This window comes from Oratosquilla oratoria, chromosome 19 (genome assembly GCF_046742065.1).
Source record: "Oratosquilla oratoria isolate Oo_2021 chromosome 19, ASM4674206v1, whole genome shotgun sequence".
Classification (NCBI taxonomy): domain Eukaryota; kingdom Metazoa; phylum Arthropoda; class Malacostraca; order Stomatopoda; family Squillidae; genus Oratosquilla; species Oratosquilla oratoria.
The window spans coordinates 17,524,137-17,540,949 of record NC_134795.1 but is presented as its reverse complement, the minus strand read 5'-3'; the positions used below and the strand labels follow the sequence as shown (position 1 = coordinate 17,540,949).

Here is a 16,813-nt window from a genome sequence, read left to right as displayed (position 1 = left end):
CAACGGAACTACACCAGGTGCATCAAAGGGATGCAAGATCTCAACTATTGGGATCGCCTGGGAGCACTAGGCCTATACTCTCAACAGAGGAGGAGAGAAAGATACAGGGCCATTTACACATGGAAAATCCTTGAGGGACTTGTTCCGGACCCCACGCCCTCTACAATCAAGCCATACCACAGTATAAGGCATGGGCGTAAATGTGAGAGACAAACTCTCCCATCAAGAGCCCCGGTGAGGATTAAGACCCTACTGGCAACCAGCCTAGGCCATGAGGGCCCTAAAATCTTCAACGCCCTCCCAAAGGAGGTGAGAGAGAAAACTAAATGCTCGGTGGACAGCTTCAAACATGCACTGGATAGGTTCCTGCGGAAGGTACCAGACGAGCCTCCAGTGCCAGGCTACACTGCCATAAGTAGGTTCTCTCAAAACACACTACCAGACCAACTGACCCTCGCAAGGAAGGACAACAGGACTGGCAGCAGCGGTAGTCCACTACGGCTGTGAGGATCGACCTCAGAACTCCACTAAGTAAACTAAGTAAGTAAGTAAACTATCATCTATGTTACATGTAGGCATCATAATAATCATTGTATAAACAAGGTTAAACCCATTGTTCTTCCACTTTCATTTCTCCTTTATCCTAAATTACATCCCATACCTTAGTTGTCTAGATTAAGATTTCTTCCTCCTCGTTCAATTTGCTCAACTTCTGCATATCAGGCAGCTGATGCTGCATGCAAGAACTACCTATTCATGTTGTAAGTTCAAATGCAATTAATACTTCTAAATTCGATTAAATGAATATATGGAGTCCAACCCCAATCTTACTCTGCATTGTAAGATTGTACAGTTAAATCAATTCAAGTCAGTGGTTCTTAATGGTTTCCACTGTTTACACCCTCACTCAATTCACAAGCAGCCTCGTACCAATATGTCTGTGACTGTTTGCATCCCCTTTGTATTCCTTTGAAATTGTATAATTCTCAACATCTAAGGAGGACCACCTAATTAGCAATCGCGTCTCATTCACGACCCCCCACAGCTAATCATGGACTGGTTGGTTTCCTCAAGTACTATTTTCCTGTCACCTTATCACGTCAGTATTCATATTCAACTCTACACATTCTGTCTATGTTCTAGAGTTATGTATGTTATAATAACAATGTCTAACGGAAAACTCGTGTAATGAAAATGAAGGCTTACTGATAAAACGAAACGAAAGCACTCGACTTTGTGTAGGCGAAGGCCAAAAACTTTAGACATGAGATTAAGTAACATAAGATTCCATTCAACAAAGTCTTACTTTCTAAGTCTTAAGAATATTTCAGAATTGATGATGTGGTATGGATGTGTCGTCAATTAAACGAATTAGGCACCAGGTATTCAAAACCCAAATCGACTTGCAGCGCTGGTCAAAACAAACAATATGGCGGTCGTATAAGAGTTAGGCTCCGTTAGCTTGTTTTTACAATGTATCACACTCAAGTACTTAAATGTATACATGCAAAACAAGTATACCTGCAATAACTACTAACATTAAATCATATGTAAACTGTCAAACATTTGAATTAATAGTTTACAAGTTCTTTCAATTTAATTACTTATACAGTACCAAGTCTAAACTAAGTGCGAAACTTGAAATCGCGAATTTACAAATTACACGATATGGCGCGCGCGGCGAATTCAAATGTTTTTTTTTTCCAAGGTGCTAATACAAATTCTCCTTTGATTCATACAGTTTTCCTTTGCATTTTCTTTGGTCTTCTCTTTCAATTCCATTTCACCTTTCCTATTTACATCCCTTCTCCTGTATCCCTTCCCAATTTTTCTTTCTTCTTTCTCATTACTTTCCCCTTACTTTATAACTTCTTGTTCTCTTTGTTTTCCTTTTCATCTCCATCTCATCCGTCTTCTCCCTCTACCTTTTATTTAAGCTCGCTCTTTCTTTCCCTTTCACTTCTCTTTTTACAAAAAGATCTGGAGGCAGTATACAAATGGACAAATGAAAATATGGTGTTCAACAAGAAATTTTATATGGGCCAAATGAAAATCTAAAGAGTATCAGAACACCGTGGGTGCAGAGGAAATAAAAACAAAGGAAACACTGAGAGACCTGGGGGTGTGGATAAGTAATGACTGTGGCTTCAAAGAACACATAACCAACACCATTGTTTTACGGGTTTATAAATGGTACATTGAGATGGAAGTAATTGCCAAGTTGATAGTGGGTTGTGAGGTCTTTGAAGAAGCCTCAGCTCAGCCAGAAGTGATGAATGAAAGTTTCCAATCAGTCTTCACCAAAGAGAGTACTTTTTTGGAGGAAAATAATGGGAGTAGAAAACCAGGTTTAGGCGACATAAATGTAGAAGTGAGGGTAGTGATCTATCCCTTGGGATCATTGGATGTAACAAAAGCTTCAAGACCTGACAGGATTTCAAACTGGATACTTAAAGAATGTAGGAAACAACTAGCAGACAACTTTCACAGTCTTATTACACATTCATTGAAAGAAGGCATTATGCCACTTGATTGGAAAAGGGCAAATGTGGTGCCATTTTCCTATTTTTCTTTTCCTTCTCCTTGTTCACTTTTTCTCTTATCCCTTCTTTTTCTGCCCCTATTTCCCTTCTTCCCTTCACCATCCTTTCTCCCTCTTCTTTCCCTTTTCCTCTTTAGCCTTGTCTTTTAGCTGTTCTCTTCTTAATCTTTCCCCTTCTTTTCTGTTTTCAATGTGACCAAAGAAATGTGACACAGGATCAAGATTATCCTTTATTCAAAAGCTTATGAACTGAGAGGGATATCAAATAGGATTCATCTATGAAGTGATTGTTTTATAGACTCACCTCACCATCCCACTCCCGTGCAGTGGTGAGAAACTCCTGGCAGGGCAAAGCCCTGTCATTTCCAGCAAGCCACTGGTTTTTTTTAGGCTGATGTTGGGTCGCCTCCTCACCTGGCTAGGCCTGTCAGGAACCAAATCAACACAACCCACAGTGGGTCCCAAGAATCAAATTCATGACCACATGCTCATGAGGTTGATACATTATCCACAGGGCTACTGCACAGCCCTGTTTTACAGACACAAATGTATAAAACATACAAGGAAAAGAATACACATTTTCCAAAAGGTTCTACTATTATATTTTCATTATAAATTTCATTTTGTGACATATCACAAGATGTTATGTATCTTTTATATCCTTAAACACAAAAGAACATCTGCATATGTTTTACTGAACATTCAGCCTGACATTATTATGGCAGAGAAAAATTATGAAATTTCTAGTTGGAGTTCACTTCCTGAAGAATATCACCATAGTCTGTTTTGCTGAACCCAGGAGGATTCAGTTTTGATTTCACTAATGCTTGGCAGGATCCCTACACACAATACATGTACACATACACATACCCTTGGAATGGGAATGGCCAATTCAAAACACATGCCCTGCATTATAAACAAACAAATCCCATTTAACCACCCCTCCCATCTCAACACCTCAATGATGAAGTCATCATGTCTTCTGCCACACTCTTTGGGTCGAAAGCAATGCAGTAAGGTAAAATCTTCCACAAGAGAGCCCTGACAACTGCAATAGGTTTATTCCTACCACTTCACTGTATGGCAACACCCCTCGTCATCCACTCAAAATAAATTATGAAGCAAATGATAAGAACATTCCTTGGTCTGTGGCATCCCTTTATCACTGCATTCTCTTTTCCTTGTTTGGCAGACATTTCACATGAACCCAAAGCTGTATTCAATTCATCCATCCAACTCATTCTGTCTTCCTCTCAAGCTCACTCTATCCACTTCTGCATTTCCATGTTCTTTCCTAGTCTTTCCTCATTAGGCACACATTCATGGGGAGATGTTGGGAGGGTGGTCAGAGTGTTTGAGTCCCAGCCTTTTCTTTCTACCAAAAGTGCCCTTTTAGAAGAAAATAATGCAATTAATTTAATTGAATATCTACCATATACACTATTTTGATTTTGTGCATATACATACATATAGTCTGTATGTCATCTGGATTTCATTTTCATTGTCAGAGATGTGCCTTTTTTAAACTAAGCTTTCACCCTTCTGAAAATATGTGCATCATCATTCTTTACTCATTCTTTCCCAAACCATCTTAGTACTCTGATTTTCATTATCTGACAACTCTCTTCCCACTTTAATCAGCCTTTTATATTTCTCACTCCTATTATATTTCTTAAACACTTCATCTTGATAACATTCAGTATCTTCCTCCCCATCTACCTTATATTTGAAGTCTATGCTCCATATCGCACCATGGGTACAATCACTCATACAAACTTCTTTTTGCATTTATCCCCAAATCCCTCTTTCTCTTAATACTTTTCACTCTGCCCAGAGATTTACTTGGTTTCTTTATTTCATAATTTACTTCCACACTCATTCCTCCATTTACTACCATGTAACCCTAGATATGTAAAACGCTATACTTCCTCAAACCTCTCGCACTTCACGCTCTTATTCAACCAGCCATCATCATTTGCAATACATCTAACCACTTTACTTTTGCTCACAGCTACTCATAACTTTCTTCTCTTGCATATCCTTCCAAACTGCTTCAGTCTTTCCTCAGAATCAACAGCAAGCACATTGTACTCTACAAACAACAACTGGTTCATTTTCCATGCCTTTGCATTCCCACTCATCAATTCTAACCCTCTGCCAAGCACTCTTTCTTTTATATCTCTTACAACCTCAACCAGATATACATTGAACAACCATGGTGACATCAAAGTAAATATATACATACATATACCAAGGCTTTTTCCCCCTTACAAGGGAGGTAGCCAAAAAGGAAAAGGCATAAAATCATTCCCACCCATTCCATCCCTGAATACACTCCATACTCCTCCCAAAGTAAATAATGATAAAAATTAACTGGATATCCAACTTTCTCACATGGTTTAAACAGATTAATAATTAAGAATAAACTCGTCTCCTTCTGGGATGACCAGTAGTATTCAACAAAACAAAACATATTTATTTACCAAAAAGTTTTAGAAAAATACTAATTTCTCGAATCTTTTTTTGACACATACAGAGTGGCGGTGAGCCAGGTGAACCCCATGGGCTGATGTTTGGTGACCTCGGAATTAGAACAATGCCAGGAGTTCATGCAAGAAATTATGAACACCACTGTTTTTCTGCAGATATGTATATCTACATTTGTGCGCCAACACTAGTCTGCAAAAACCTCCTAATGTTGGAGAATTTAACTGAATTGGGTGTAATGAAAGCAGCATGAATTCATGTATACATGTCAATGGGCCTTTTCCCTCCTAACTCCTAAAATTGGCTCCCTTATGTGGCAAGTCTGCTCCAGTAGTTGCCCATGCTTTAGTTTTTTGTCTATACACTACTCCTTCAGTGTTCCTTAGTGACAGTGGGACTGATGTTTTAGTAAACATTTGTGAATGTTATGGCATCACTCAAACTTTTGTGACCGCTTACCATCCTGCATCTAATGGTCTAGTAGAGCAGACAAATAGGAAGATTTTGGACATTCTCAGGCACACTATTATTAACCTCCATGAATCTTGGGAGGATTGGCTTCCATATGTCAGTGCTTGCATCAATAGCACAATTAATGTTTCCACAGGTAAGACGGCTCATTACATCATCCATGTGTGTTAGACAGTCCTACTCGTCCCCTCTACAATTTTGATGATTATAGTCAACTCCAATGTCACACACTGCATAGGATATGATTCTGTGAGAGAAAAATTGATGACTCCAAGTCCAAAATGTTGAAACACCAGCATAGCAAGGCTACGCCTATTAACATAAGTATTGGTGATCATGTTTATAAAAGCATGCCTGACCACCAATTTAAACTAAATTGTAGGTTTACAGATCCCTTTTTGGTGACTGAAAAGTTGCATCCCAATAATTTCAGGGTCTTTGATCCTTCTCAGGGACTAAGTGAAGTACTGCACGTGGACAGATTTAAGGTAACAGCAAGTGCCTATCCCTGCATTTGCCCAGCCTCACCCAAAGCCCTCTGTACAAACTATACCTTATGATTTCTGTTCAAGAGGTCCAATACCTTAATATCTATGTGTGCATTGTATTGTATCTGTATTTTGTACTTTTTAGCTATTACCGGTAAGTGTATTGTCTTGATCTGTATGATATGTAAATTTTGTTTAGCTAGTGAGTGTCATGTTTTGATTGTCCAACTATTGTTTTCTTTTCTCTTTAATGGCACCAGTTCTTGTATATATATTCATGTATTGTTTTCTGTATGTATGTTTATATATCTCATATGTAAGTGTCAAGCATTTTGTATGCTCTCTTGTATAATGTATGTTCATATAAAAAATTTCTCCACATTTCTGTATGTATAATATAAATGTGGTGTGTGTGGAGTCTGTATATGTTTTGAGTTTTGTCTTGCTTCAGTCATTCATTTTTCTTGTTTGCTCAGTGGGGTCACTGAGTGGTGGTGGCCAAGCAATGTGGTGTGTGTGGCATATTGTAGCATTATACAATTATGTTATGTATTATACTTACATATTGCTCAATTAGAAATTGTATATTATCCCCATTGTATAATTAAATTTGATAGGTTTTGTTGGACATTTATTTCATTATTGATTGTATTATATATTCATTTTAAAGAGTGTAACTTTGTATATAAATCTGCAGGGAGAACCAAGGGAGCTCCTGTATGTTTGGTGCCAAAACAAGGCATGGGGTAGTTGTAACTCAGCCCCCAAAGTGTATATACACATTTGTCTATTGTAGTGTTCTATCGAACTGTGATTTAATACACTAATTTATACTGTTATTATACTTTTATTTAGCCACCCTACTACAAAATGATGAGAGCAGGTAAGGCACATGGGTTGGATGGGTGTCATGTGGAATATCTAAAAAAAGGGAGGTACAATGATGGTGGACTGGCTGGTGAGGTTGTTTAATGTTTGTCTAAAAGAGGGTAGAGTGCCAGAGGACTGGAGGAGTGCCTGTATAGTTCCTCTTTACATGGTAAATGGGGACAAGTGTGAGTGTAGTAGTTTCAGAGGGATCAGTTTGTTAAGTGTAGTTGGGAAGGCTTATGGAAGGGTTTTCATTGAGAGGACTAGGAGAGGAACAGAGGAGTAATTGGTGAGGAACTGTGTGGGCTTAGGGCAGGTAGGGGTAGCATAGATCAGATTTTTGTGGTATGGTAGATATATGAAAAAGCTTTAGGAAAAGGTGAGGATGTTTTTTGGGAGTGAAGGAATATGTGTCAATGATATTTTGATGCAGCCCGAAGGGATTTCTCCTTGTCTTCTATTTTTTCTATATGAGGGGACAGAGAGGTGGGTTGCAATTAAATGAAGCAGCGTTGCTGTAGATGTGCTGTGTCTTGCTACATTGCTTCTGACCCAGTGCAATGGGCGAGATGCAGGGATGACCCATCATCCAGGAACCAAGAAAAGAGGGAGGGAAGGAGGGGTGGTGAATGGAAGTGGAGTATGTGGCAATGAAATGGGTGGGAGTGGATTTATGCCTTTGACTTTGGCTACCTCCCTTGGAAGGGGGAAAAAAGCTGTTGGTATGTAGGATGAACATCGAGAGTAAACTCCCTGCTGCCTGTTTTCAGAAATGAGGTCCCAAGATGATGAGGTTTAGTCTCCAAACTGGGCTCAGGTTTTCTCTAACAATTTTTATTGTACTTTCTCTAACTTTTCACATTGAGATAAAATGACAACTGGTGACTGTTTCAGTTTTCCTACTACTACATTCCAGAGACAGAAAAAAAGTCCCACCCTAATACAACTGAGACAGAAGTGCAACATTTCTTCACAATGAGATCTATGGAAGATCTAAAGGACCATTGCTACAGGTTTTCAGTCATTGAAATTCAATGCAAAAGAATGAAAAAAGTGCAAATTATGTTAGGAATGACAACAATAAATGTTGCCCATAGCAGCTGGCAATGATCCTCAAGCCCTCCCACAGATCTCTCTGGGAGGGAACTTTGGACTATTGACTGTGTTACATTGATGTGGAATTGTTTCTATGTCACTAGCTAAAAGTAGTAGGAGAAGGAGGAGAATTGGTGCCAGTTGTCAGCTCTCCAAGGGTGAAAAGGTGTAAGGCAGTTGAAGTTGACAGAAAGAGAACTTAGGCCCAGTATGGAGATTGTCAGCCCCCCAGGGCTGCAGCTCCTGATGGAGATGAGGTGGATTGTAGGATCACCACAAGTAGGTACTCATCACTGGTCCCATATGCTAGGAAGAATATCATAATTAATCCATTGCTCCATGTCTCTCTTGTAGGAGACCAATGTCTCTCAGGTAACTGGCAACAGCTGCTAGGCAGCCCCAAAGGTCACTCCAGGAAGATATATAGTACTGCCATCTTAAGATTGTTGGAGTTGGACAGTATAGTATATGTTCAGTGTCTTCCGTGCTGAATTAAAAAGAAAACATTAAATGAGAACATATCCAGCACATAAAATTCCATATATTTGGTATACAATTTAACCTTTGATAGCGTTTTCTCATTATGAAAAGTAATACCTGCTGCCATATATGACATTATCACACGAGTATAAAAGTATGAAAATGTAGGAAATGTGTGTATATATATACACACACAGATACAAAGCCTATAATGAAATAGATATATGCTCATAAGCATACTTAATAAGGGTATACTGTACTATCACATTTGCTGTCATATATAAAAACATCACATAACTACAATAAAATATACAAAAACTTAAAACATATGCATCCATATACACACAAACTTGTAAACTATAAACTCGTTGAGTACTTATGTTTAGTTTACATAATGGAGCCAAGTTTATAAAACAATCTGTTATTACTTTGTTACAATATTTCATTTCTCTAATATTATCTGGAGGCAACTGCCTGATATCTTGGGGCAGTTGCTCTAGTTGGCCCCCAAAGAGAGGGTTCCAAGGCAGTTCGCTACAGGACATTTTGCTCCCAGACATTTTGCTACTGGCTTTCTCATTACTGGACAATTTGTTACTCAGACAATTTGCTACTATGTCATTTTTCTACTAGTGGACAGGGCAGTGGACAGGGTGCAGGGATGACCCGTCATCTAGGAGGTGCTAAGATGGGAGGGAGGGTGGAGGGGTGTGGAGTGTTTTCGGGGATGAAATGGGTGGGAATGTTTTTGTGCCTTGTCCTTTTTGGCTACCCCCCTGGTAAGGGGGAAAAAAGCCTTGGTATATGTATGTATGTATGTAGTAAAAGTAAAACACATTGATAAATGAGAAATTTATTCATGAAATATTCCAAAAACAAATCTCATTTCTTATTTAGTTTATTATCAGATAAAACCATAGTATCTATTTATTTGAAAGATGAAGTAAAAAAGAACAAGTATGTAACACTGTTATCAGATACAATCAATGTATTTTTTATTAAAAAGAAACAAGTATGTAACACTGTTATTTAGTCTATTATCAGATACATACATATACCAAGGCTTTTTCCCTCTTACAAGGGAGGTAGCCAAAACAAAAAAGGCATAAAATCATTCCCACCCATTCCATCCCTAAATACACTCCACTCTCCTCCACCCTCCCTCTTATCTTAGCACCTCCTGGATGACGGGTCATCCCTGCACCTTGTCCACTGCCCTGGGTCAGAGGCAGTGTCGCATGGCACAGCACATCCACAGCAAGGCCGCTTCATTAAATCGGCGACACCCCCCTCTCCATCCCCCCATTGCATAAAAGGAGAAGAGGGGGAGAAATCCCTTCAGGCTGTGTCAAATTTTGCTCACACATACTACCTCACCCCCCATCCCCCCACCCATTCCATCTCATGCATCACAACATCATCCATATACAACCATTCTCCATTCACCCCTGTCTTCTGTCCTCTCCCGTCCTTCCTCAACAAACATCCCCCTCATCCCCAAAGCCCCCTTCACCCCATCCATCCATCTCATCCTAGGATGTTCACTCCCTCCACATCTGCCTTCCATACCTCTTTTACTAGTCTTTTTTCACTCATTCTTTCCATGTGTCCAAACCATCTTAATACTCTTTCATCAACCCTATCTCCCAACTCCCTTTCTACCCCTGTTCTCCTCACCTCCTCATTTCTCACTCTAGCCTAGTAACCCCCATCATACTTCTCAGACACCTCATCTCAAACACATTCAAACTCCTTCTCTCTTCCTCTCTTATGTTCCATGTTTCTGCCCCATACAGTACTGTTGGCACAATCAGATACAAAATATCAGATACAAAATATCTTTTTTATTAAAAACATGAAGTTAAAAGTGCAGTAAAACACATTGATAAGTTAGAAAAGATGAAGTTAAAAGTGTTTTAATTTATGAGCAATTCCTCGAAGATATTGAAGTTTATTTGAAGAGTCATACTGTTCTAGTAATCTTTTTACACGTTGATCAACCTCCCTGTATTTTTTCTTCGAGGTTACGCTGTCTCCACGGATGACATGGGCAATTCTTGTTGTACTGAGAGCCTCTTCATTTTTCAGAGCAGTTATAAGGGACCAAATATTAAGATGTACATTGGTCATTGAAGTTTTAGTGCATTGTGAAATCCTTCAATATAGTTATTTGTGTGGAAGGGTGGTGAGCTAAACACAGTCTTAACAATTTTGTTTTCACTATCAACAACATAGGTGTGTACACAGACTTTACACAATCTATTTTTGCACATTCAATACTGCTTTGAACTATCCTTGTTTGCTTTGTTTATCATAAATATAATTTAGATAATCTATTAATTTCTTTCCATTTCTTGTTAAAGTAACTATACAAGGCATAGCTGATAGCAGAGGCAGAAAAATATATCCACAAATGCAGCAGCAGTAGTTGGCTGATGAGCATTGGTAATAGACTGACCAAGGTTCATTGACTAACATCCAACATTCTTGTGGTGGTGTTTGGCATCTATCCAGCCTATTTCTATGTTAGTCGTTAACCACTGTGTTAGTGAACTAATATCTCCCTAGGTCTCTCTTGGATCTAAGTTTTTCTAGCTTGTACCCATTTCAACGGGTCCTCTCTGACTACTATATGGCAGCAAAAAGACATAGTAGCAAATTGTCCTAGTAACAAATTGTCTGGGAACAAGATAACCAGTAGCAGTGTCCAGGAGAGAAATGTCCAGTAGCAAAGTGTTCTGTCACCCAAAAAGACACCTAAGGGAACACAGTCATTTTGGTGAGGTCATACATAACCATATAAAATGTACAACAGGATGAAAATCTAGACAGAAAAAAGGATGATATGAATATAAGGTAATGAAGATGTACAAAAAGGATGTAAGTCAGCATAGAAATTTATCAAAAGTGATAGTGTATCAATAAAGTATATAGTACTTGTGAATGAAATATGATAAAATCAGCCATGAAAACTGGGCATAGCATACATACATATACAAATATATATAGGCAAATGTATAATCTAATGAGGAAAAAATAAATACACATCAATGATGGGCACACATTACTACATATATGAATATGTAAATGTCCCTTAGGCCCTTCCACAGATGTCTCTTGGGGTGAATACTGGACTGTTGTCTGTGTTGTATTAGTGAGGAACTGTTTCTATGTCACTCATTTATAGTAGTAAAATAGGATCAGTCACCAATGGAGCCCTCCTTGTGTGAAAAGGTTAAGGAAATACAGTGAAGAAGTTGATAAAAAGATACCTTGTGCCCAATTTGAAGAACATGCGTCAGCCCCTCAGGGCTGTACCACCAAATGGAGGTGAGGTTTTGAAGAAGGATGTTAAAGAGACGATATCCCTCAACATCTATCTTGTAGAACCACCATTTGTCAGTAACTATCATTAGTCCTACTGCATCTTAAAGAACATATAAACTTTATGAAATTATAAAAAAGAAAAAAATTCTATGCATGAACACTATTTTTTTTTTTGTAGCAAAAAGTGAAGCATATTTCATGATCATGTTACACCATTAAAATTCTTTACTTTAAAAACACTAATGAAAAAGAATAAATTTCTACTTCCTTTACTTGTTACCGTTTACTTATTATGCTTCAGCTGGCTACTTCCCTTATAACAGGGGAGAAAACTTTTGGTATATATTTGTTATAACGCACTGGGCATGTTGACTAGCAAAATAAGAAAATATTGCAATATAATTTACAATTCTCTTCAGGATTTTTCTAATTAAAAAAAATATAGTAATAATACTGTACATAAAACTCTTGAAGTTATGCAGGAATTTCAGTGATGCTTTCTTCCATGAGATCTCTATACCTCATCTCATATGCCCTCACTGCAACAAACCATCTGCAAAAATGTGAAAACAAATCAGTATTACTTTCCATTGTTATGAAAATGTGCACAAAAACATAATGATGAGATGGACAAGGAGTGATGATGGTGAGTTGGATGCAAGTTGGACAGGTGAGAGGTTTGAGGAACTGAAGAGTTTTATTTGGAGTTTCATGAGGCAGTGAAAGGAGGAGAGGGTTGTGTAGGTAAATTATAGAGTAAATGATGCAAGTAAATATAGGAGGGATTAGAAGTGAGAATCTGGGGATGAATACATAGAGAATGTTGTATGGAGTGGCTGCCCCCATGACACTATATGGAGCAGACTCGGGATTTAGCACTTTGGCTGGCTCAAGATGTTATTTTCATCATCCAACAAACTCCAACAGACTGGCTGATGCTTTTATTTACATCTCTGAAATATATACATACATGTACCAACAGCTTTTTCCCCCTTACAAGGGAGGTAGCCAATATCAAAGGCATAAATCCAATCCCACCCATTTCATCCCCACATACTCCTCTCCCATTCACCATCCCTTGCTCCCGCTCTTCTTGGCTCCTCCTGGGTGATGGGTCATCCCTGCATCTCACCCACTGTCCTGGGTCAGAAGCAATACAGCAAGACACAGCACATCCACACCAAGGCTGCTTCATTTAATTGACAACCACCCTTTCCATCCCCTCACCCCACTCTTTTCCATGCATCACAGCATCATCCATGCACAACCATTCTCCATTCATCCTATCTTCTGTCTTTTCCCTTCCTTCCTCAACAGACATTCCCCTCTTCTTGAATGCCTCTTTTGCCCCTTCCATTCACCTCATCCTTGACTGCCCTCTAATGTTCAATCCCTCCACCTCTGCCTTCCACACCTCTTTTACTAATCTCTCTTCACTCATTCTTTCAAGGTATCCAAATCATCCAAATACTCTTTCTTCAACCCTATCCCCCAACTCCCTTTCCATACCCACTCTCCTCCTCACCTCCTCATTTCTCACTCTATCCAGCCTAATACATACATACACCAAAGGCTTTGTCCCTCTTACAAGAGAGGTAGCCAAAAAACAAAGGCATAAAAACCATTCCCACCCATTCCATCCCCAATAAACTCCACTCCCCTCCACCCTCTACCTTCCCTCTTATCTTGGCACCTCCTGGGGTTACTAGGCTGGGTGCCTCCAGCCTAGTAACCCCTACTGTATTTCTCAAGTATCTCATCTCAAACACATTTAAACTCTTCCTTTCTTATGTTCCATATTTCTGCCCCATAGAGTGCTGTCAGAACAATCACCCCTTCATATAATCTCCTCTTAGCATTCATTCCCAAATGGCTATTTTTTATTATAATTTTTAATCCCACCTCCTCCAACTATCTAAAGCTATAAACTTCATCCAGTCTCTCTTCCTTAATACTCACTTCCAATTTGCTGCCATCCTCTCCCCTTGTACATCTCATCATCTTACTTTTACCCACATTTATCTTCAACTTCCTTCTTTCACACACCTTCCCAAATTCCTTCACTAACTTCCTTAATCCCTCCTCTTATCCTGCTATATAGGCAAAGTGCAGTGCCATTAGCAAACAACTGGCTTATCTCCCATTTTTCTCCATTTTCTTTAATCATCTCTAATCCCAGGCCCATTACCCTTACATTTATCTCTCACACCACCCCATCCATGTGTAAATTGAACAGCCATGGTGACATGACACATCCTTGGTGAAGTCCCACCTTTACCCCAAATCACTGACTCCATTTATAATTCTAACACTGGCTCTACTATTACTCTACTACTCTCTCATCTTTGAAAAAAAAAAAAAATCTAGTCATTATGAGACTTGATTTAAAATGCACATCACTGTCTTCCCATCATCATGTATGTCATAAAAGGTGACGAAATGCAAAAGAGTTTGGGGACTAGAGATCCTCCATGCTGCAATTTCCCCTAATATAGTATCAAATACTCTAATATAGATTATTATATTCTTGAAAAACTTATACTCTATGGGTAAAAATATACATACTGATGACATATATGTTTATATTACAATATTACAGAATGAAAAATGTGTAATATCAATATACTTACATGTAAATCACAAGGGCAACAGCCACAAAGGAAGCACTGAAAAGGGCATAGGTTCCGGGAAAATCATGAAGGGTTGCATTGTAAACTGCCGTGTATAAAGGACTGGCAAACAAAGGAATGACACTTTCCCAGGCACCCAGCATGGAGAACACCTTGCCAAGCTCACTCTGAGGGACTATCTTGCTGATGATGGACCTTGTCAGGATTGTAGGAAGACTTCCAACGCAAGAAATTATTCCAGCTGAAATAGATACACCATTACATTTACACAATGTCTGTTGTACTATGTTCACACATAATAGTACAATTTTAACAATGAATGCATGAATTTATCACACTTTAAAGATTTTGTGTAGTTTAATTCCAAACAATATTGTTTAGCTAGGAGAAACCTCTCATTGTCAGAGATAATGGTTGTCTCAACTAACCCTACATAAACAACTGCAATGAATTCCGATTACTAATTACAGTATTACAACTGATTAGTATAAGAGGTATGGAAGGCAGAGGTGGATGAAGTGAACTTGAGGGGACGACCAAGGATGAGGGGCTGGGGATGGGGGTGTGTGAGGGTAGGGAGTGGCTATGTATTTACCTAGTTGTAATATACGGGAGGGGAGCTATGCTCGTGGTGACCCGTCTTTGTATCTCTCCGCATCAAGTTTTATCTTAAAATCTTGTATAGTGTTAGCACATACTGTTTTGTTGTCTAATTTGTTCCATGTATTTATCGCTCTGTGTGGGAAACTGCTCCTTTTCAAGTTTTTTCTATAACTATCCTTTTTCAATTTTTTTCCGTGTCCTCTTGTTTTACCTTTGTCCCACATTAATAGGTCGTTCCTGTCTAAAACTTCCATTCCTTTCATTATTCTGTAGATAGTTAGCAAATCTCCTCTTTCTCTTCTTTGTTCCAGAGTTGGTAGGTTCAATTTGGATAGTCTTTGCTCATATGTTAGTTCGGCGAGTGTCGGTGCTAGTTTTGTTGTCGCTCTTTGTAATCTTTCTAGTTTCTTAATATTCTTTTGGTACTGGGTGTCCAAAGTGATGCTGCGTACTCGAGTTTTGGTCTTATTAGTGTAGTAAGTATTTTCCTTATCATTTCTTCGTCCATATAGGTAAATGCCACTTTGATTGCTCTCAATAAGTTGTAGGTTTCTCCGAACATCTTGTTTCTATGCTTATCAGGTTTCATGTCCTTTCCAATCATCACTCCAAGATCTTTTTCATAGTTTGTTTTATTTATTTTTTCTTCCCCAATTCTGTAATCTTTTGATATTCTATTTTTACTCTTTCCAAATTCCATTATGCTGCATTTCTTAATATTGAATTTTACTTCCCATTTTTGAGTCCAATTCCATATTGTGTCCAGATCTTGTTGCAATGAGTTGCAGTCCTCTTCCGTTTTTACCTTCTTAAGTAATTTTGCATCATCTGCAAAAAAATTTATATAGCACTCCACGCCTTCATTCATGTCATTAATGTATACAGCGAACATGATCGGTGCCAGTACTGATCCTTGTGGGACCCCGCTTTTTACTTCTTCCCAGTTGGAGAATTTTTCTCTAATTACAACTCTCATTTTCCTCCCAATCAGAAAGTCTTTCATCCATTCCAATAATTTTCCTCTGATGCCACCTTTTGACTCTATCTTATTTATTAGTTTCCTATGAGGTACCTTATCGAATGCCTTTTGCAGGTCCAGAAAAGCACAGTCTGCCCATCCATCTCTTTCTTCTATTATGTCTACTAATCTTGAGTAAAAGCAAATCAGATTTGTTGTACAGGATCTCCCTCGTCTAAATCCAAATTGATTTGGGTTCAGTATAGATTTTTCTTCCAGGTACTTAACCCATCTGTTTTTGATCACTCTTTCACAAATTTTTGCTATTGTGCTTGTTAGTGAGACCGGTCTGTAGTTAGATGGATCTTCCTTATCACCTCCCTTATAAATTGGTACAATGTTTGCTTTTTTCCAGTCCAATGGTACTTTTCCTTCTTTAATTGATGATTTAATTATATCATATATTTTGTCAGTTAATTCTTCCATGCATTCTTTCAGTATCCAGTTTGCTATTCCGTCTGGGCCATGTGATTTTCTGACATCCAGGGTTTTAATTTGATCACTGATTTCTTTTTGTGTTACGTTTATTTCTTTCATTGCTGGGGATAATTCTCTCTCTCTAACTTCACTGTTAGGTGAGTTTTCTATTGTGAATACTGATCTGAAGTGGTTGTTCATTATTTCAGCCATTTCCAGTTCTGTAAATTCTTTTTTATCTTGGCGCAGTTTTTCTATTTCTTGTTTGTTTTTCAGTTTTCCATTTACATATTTGTAAAATAGTTTGGGTTCTTCTTTACAATATTTTGACCCACCCCAAAGGGAATTCTCCCCATCTTCTCTATTTTCCTCATGAGGAGTGTTT

General features: G+C 38.5%; 2 protein-coding genes across 3 annotated transcripts in view; both read right to left on the bottom strand.

The window, feature by feature from the left end:
• The window catches only part of Neos (nuclear receptor coactivator protein neosin), a 36,861-nt gene extending 35,420 nt beyond the window's left edge, over nucleotides 1-1,441 (bottom strand). Inside the window, exon 1 of the mRNA XM_076202676.1 lies at nucleotides 1,307-1,441. The gene's annotated coding sequence lies outside the window, so the exon portion shown is untranslated. The remainder of the gene's footprint in view (nucleotides 1-1,306) is intronic.
• Nucleotides 1,442-3,120: 1,679 nt separating this feature from the next.
• Nucleotides 3,121-16,813, bottom strand: part of LOC143035761 (putative peptidoglycan muropeptide transporter SLC46) — a 28,734-nt gene continuing 15,041 nt past the window's right edge. For both annotated transcript variants that reach the window (XM_076202692.1, XM_076202693.1), the window contains exons 7-8: nucleotides 14,391-14,631; nucleotides 3,121-12,313 (exon numbers count right to left, since the gene is read on the bottom strand). In XM_076202692.1, the coding sequence (XP_076058807.1) occupies nucleotides 12,235-12,313; nucleotides 14,391-14,631 (320 nt within the window). In that variant the 3' untranslated portion in view covers nucleotides 3,121-12,234. The remainder of the gene's footprint in view (nucleotides 12,314-14,390; nucleotides 14,632-16,813) is intronic.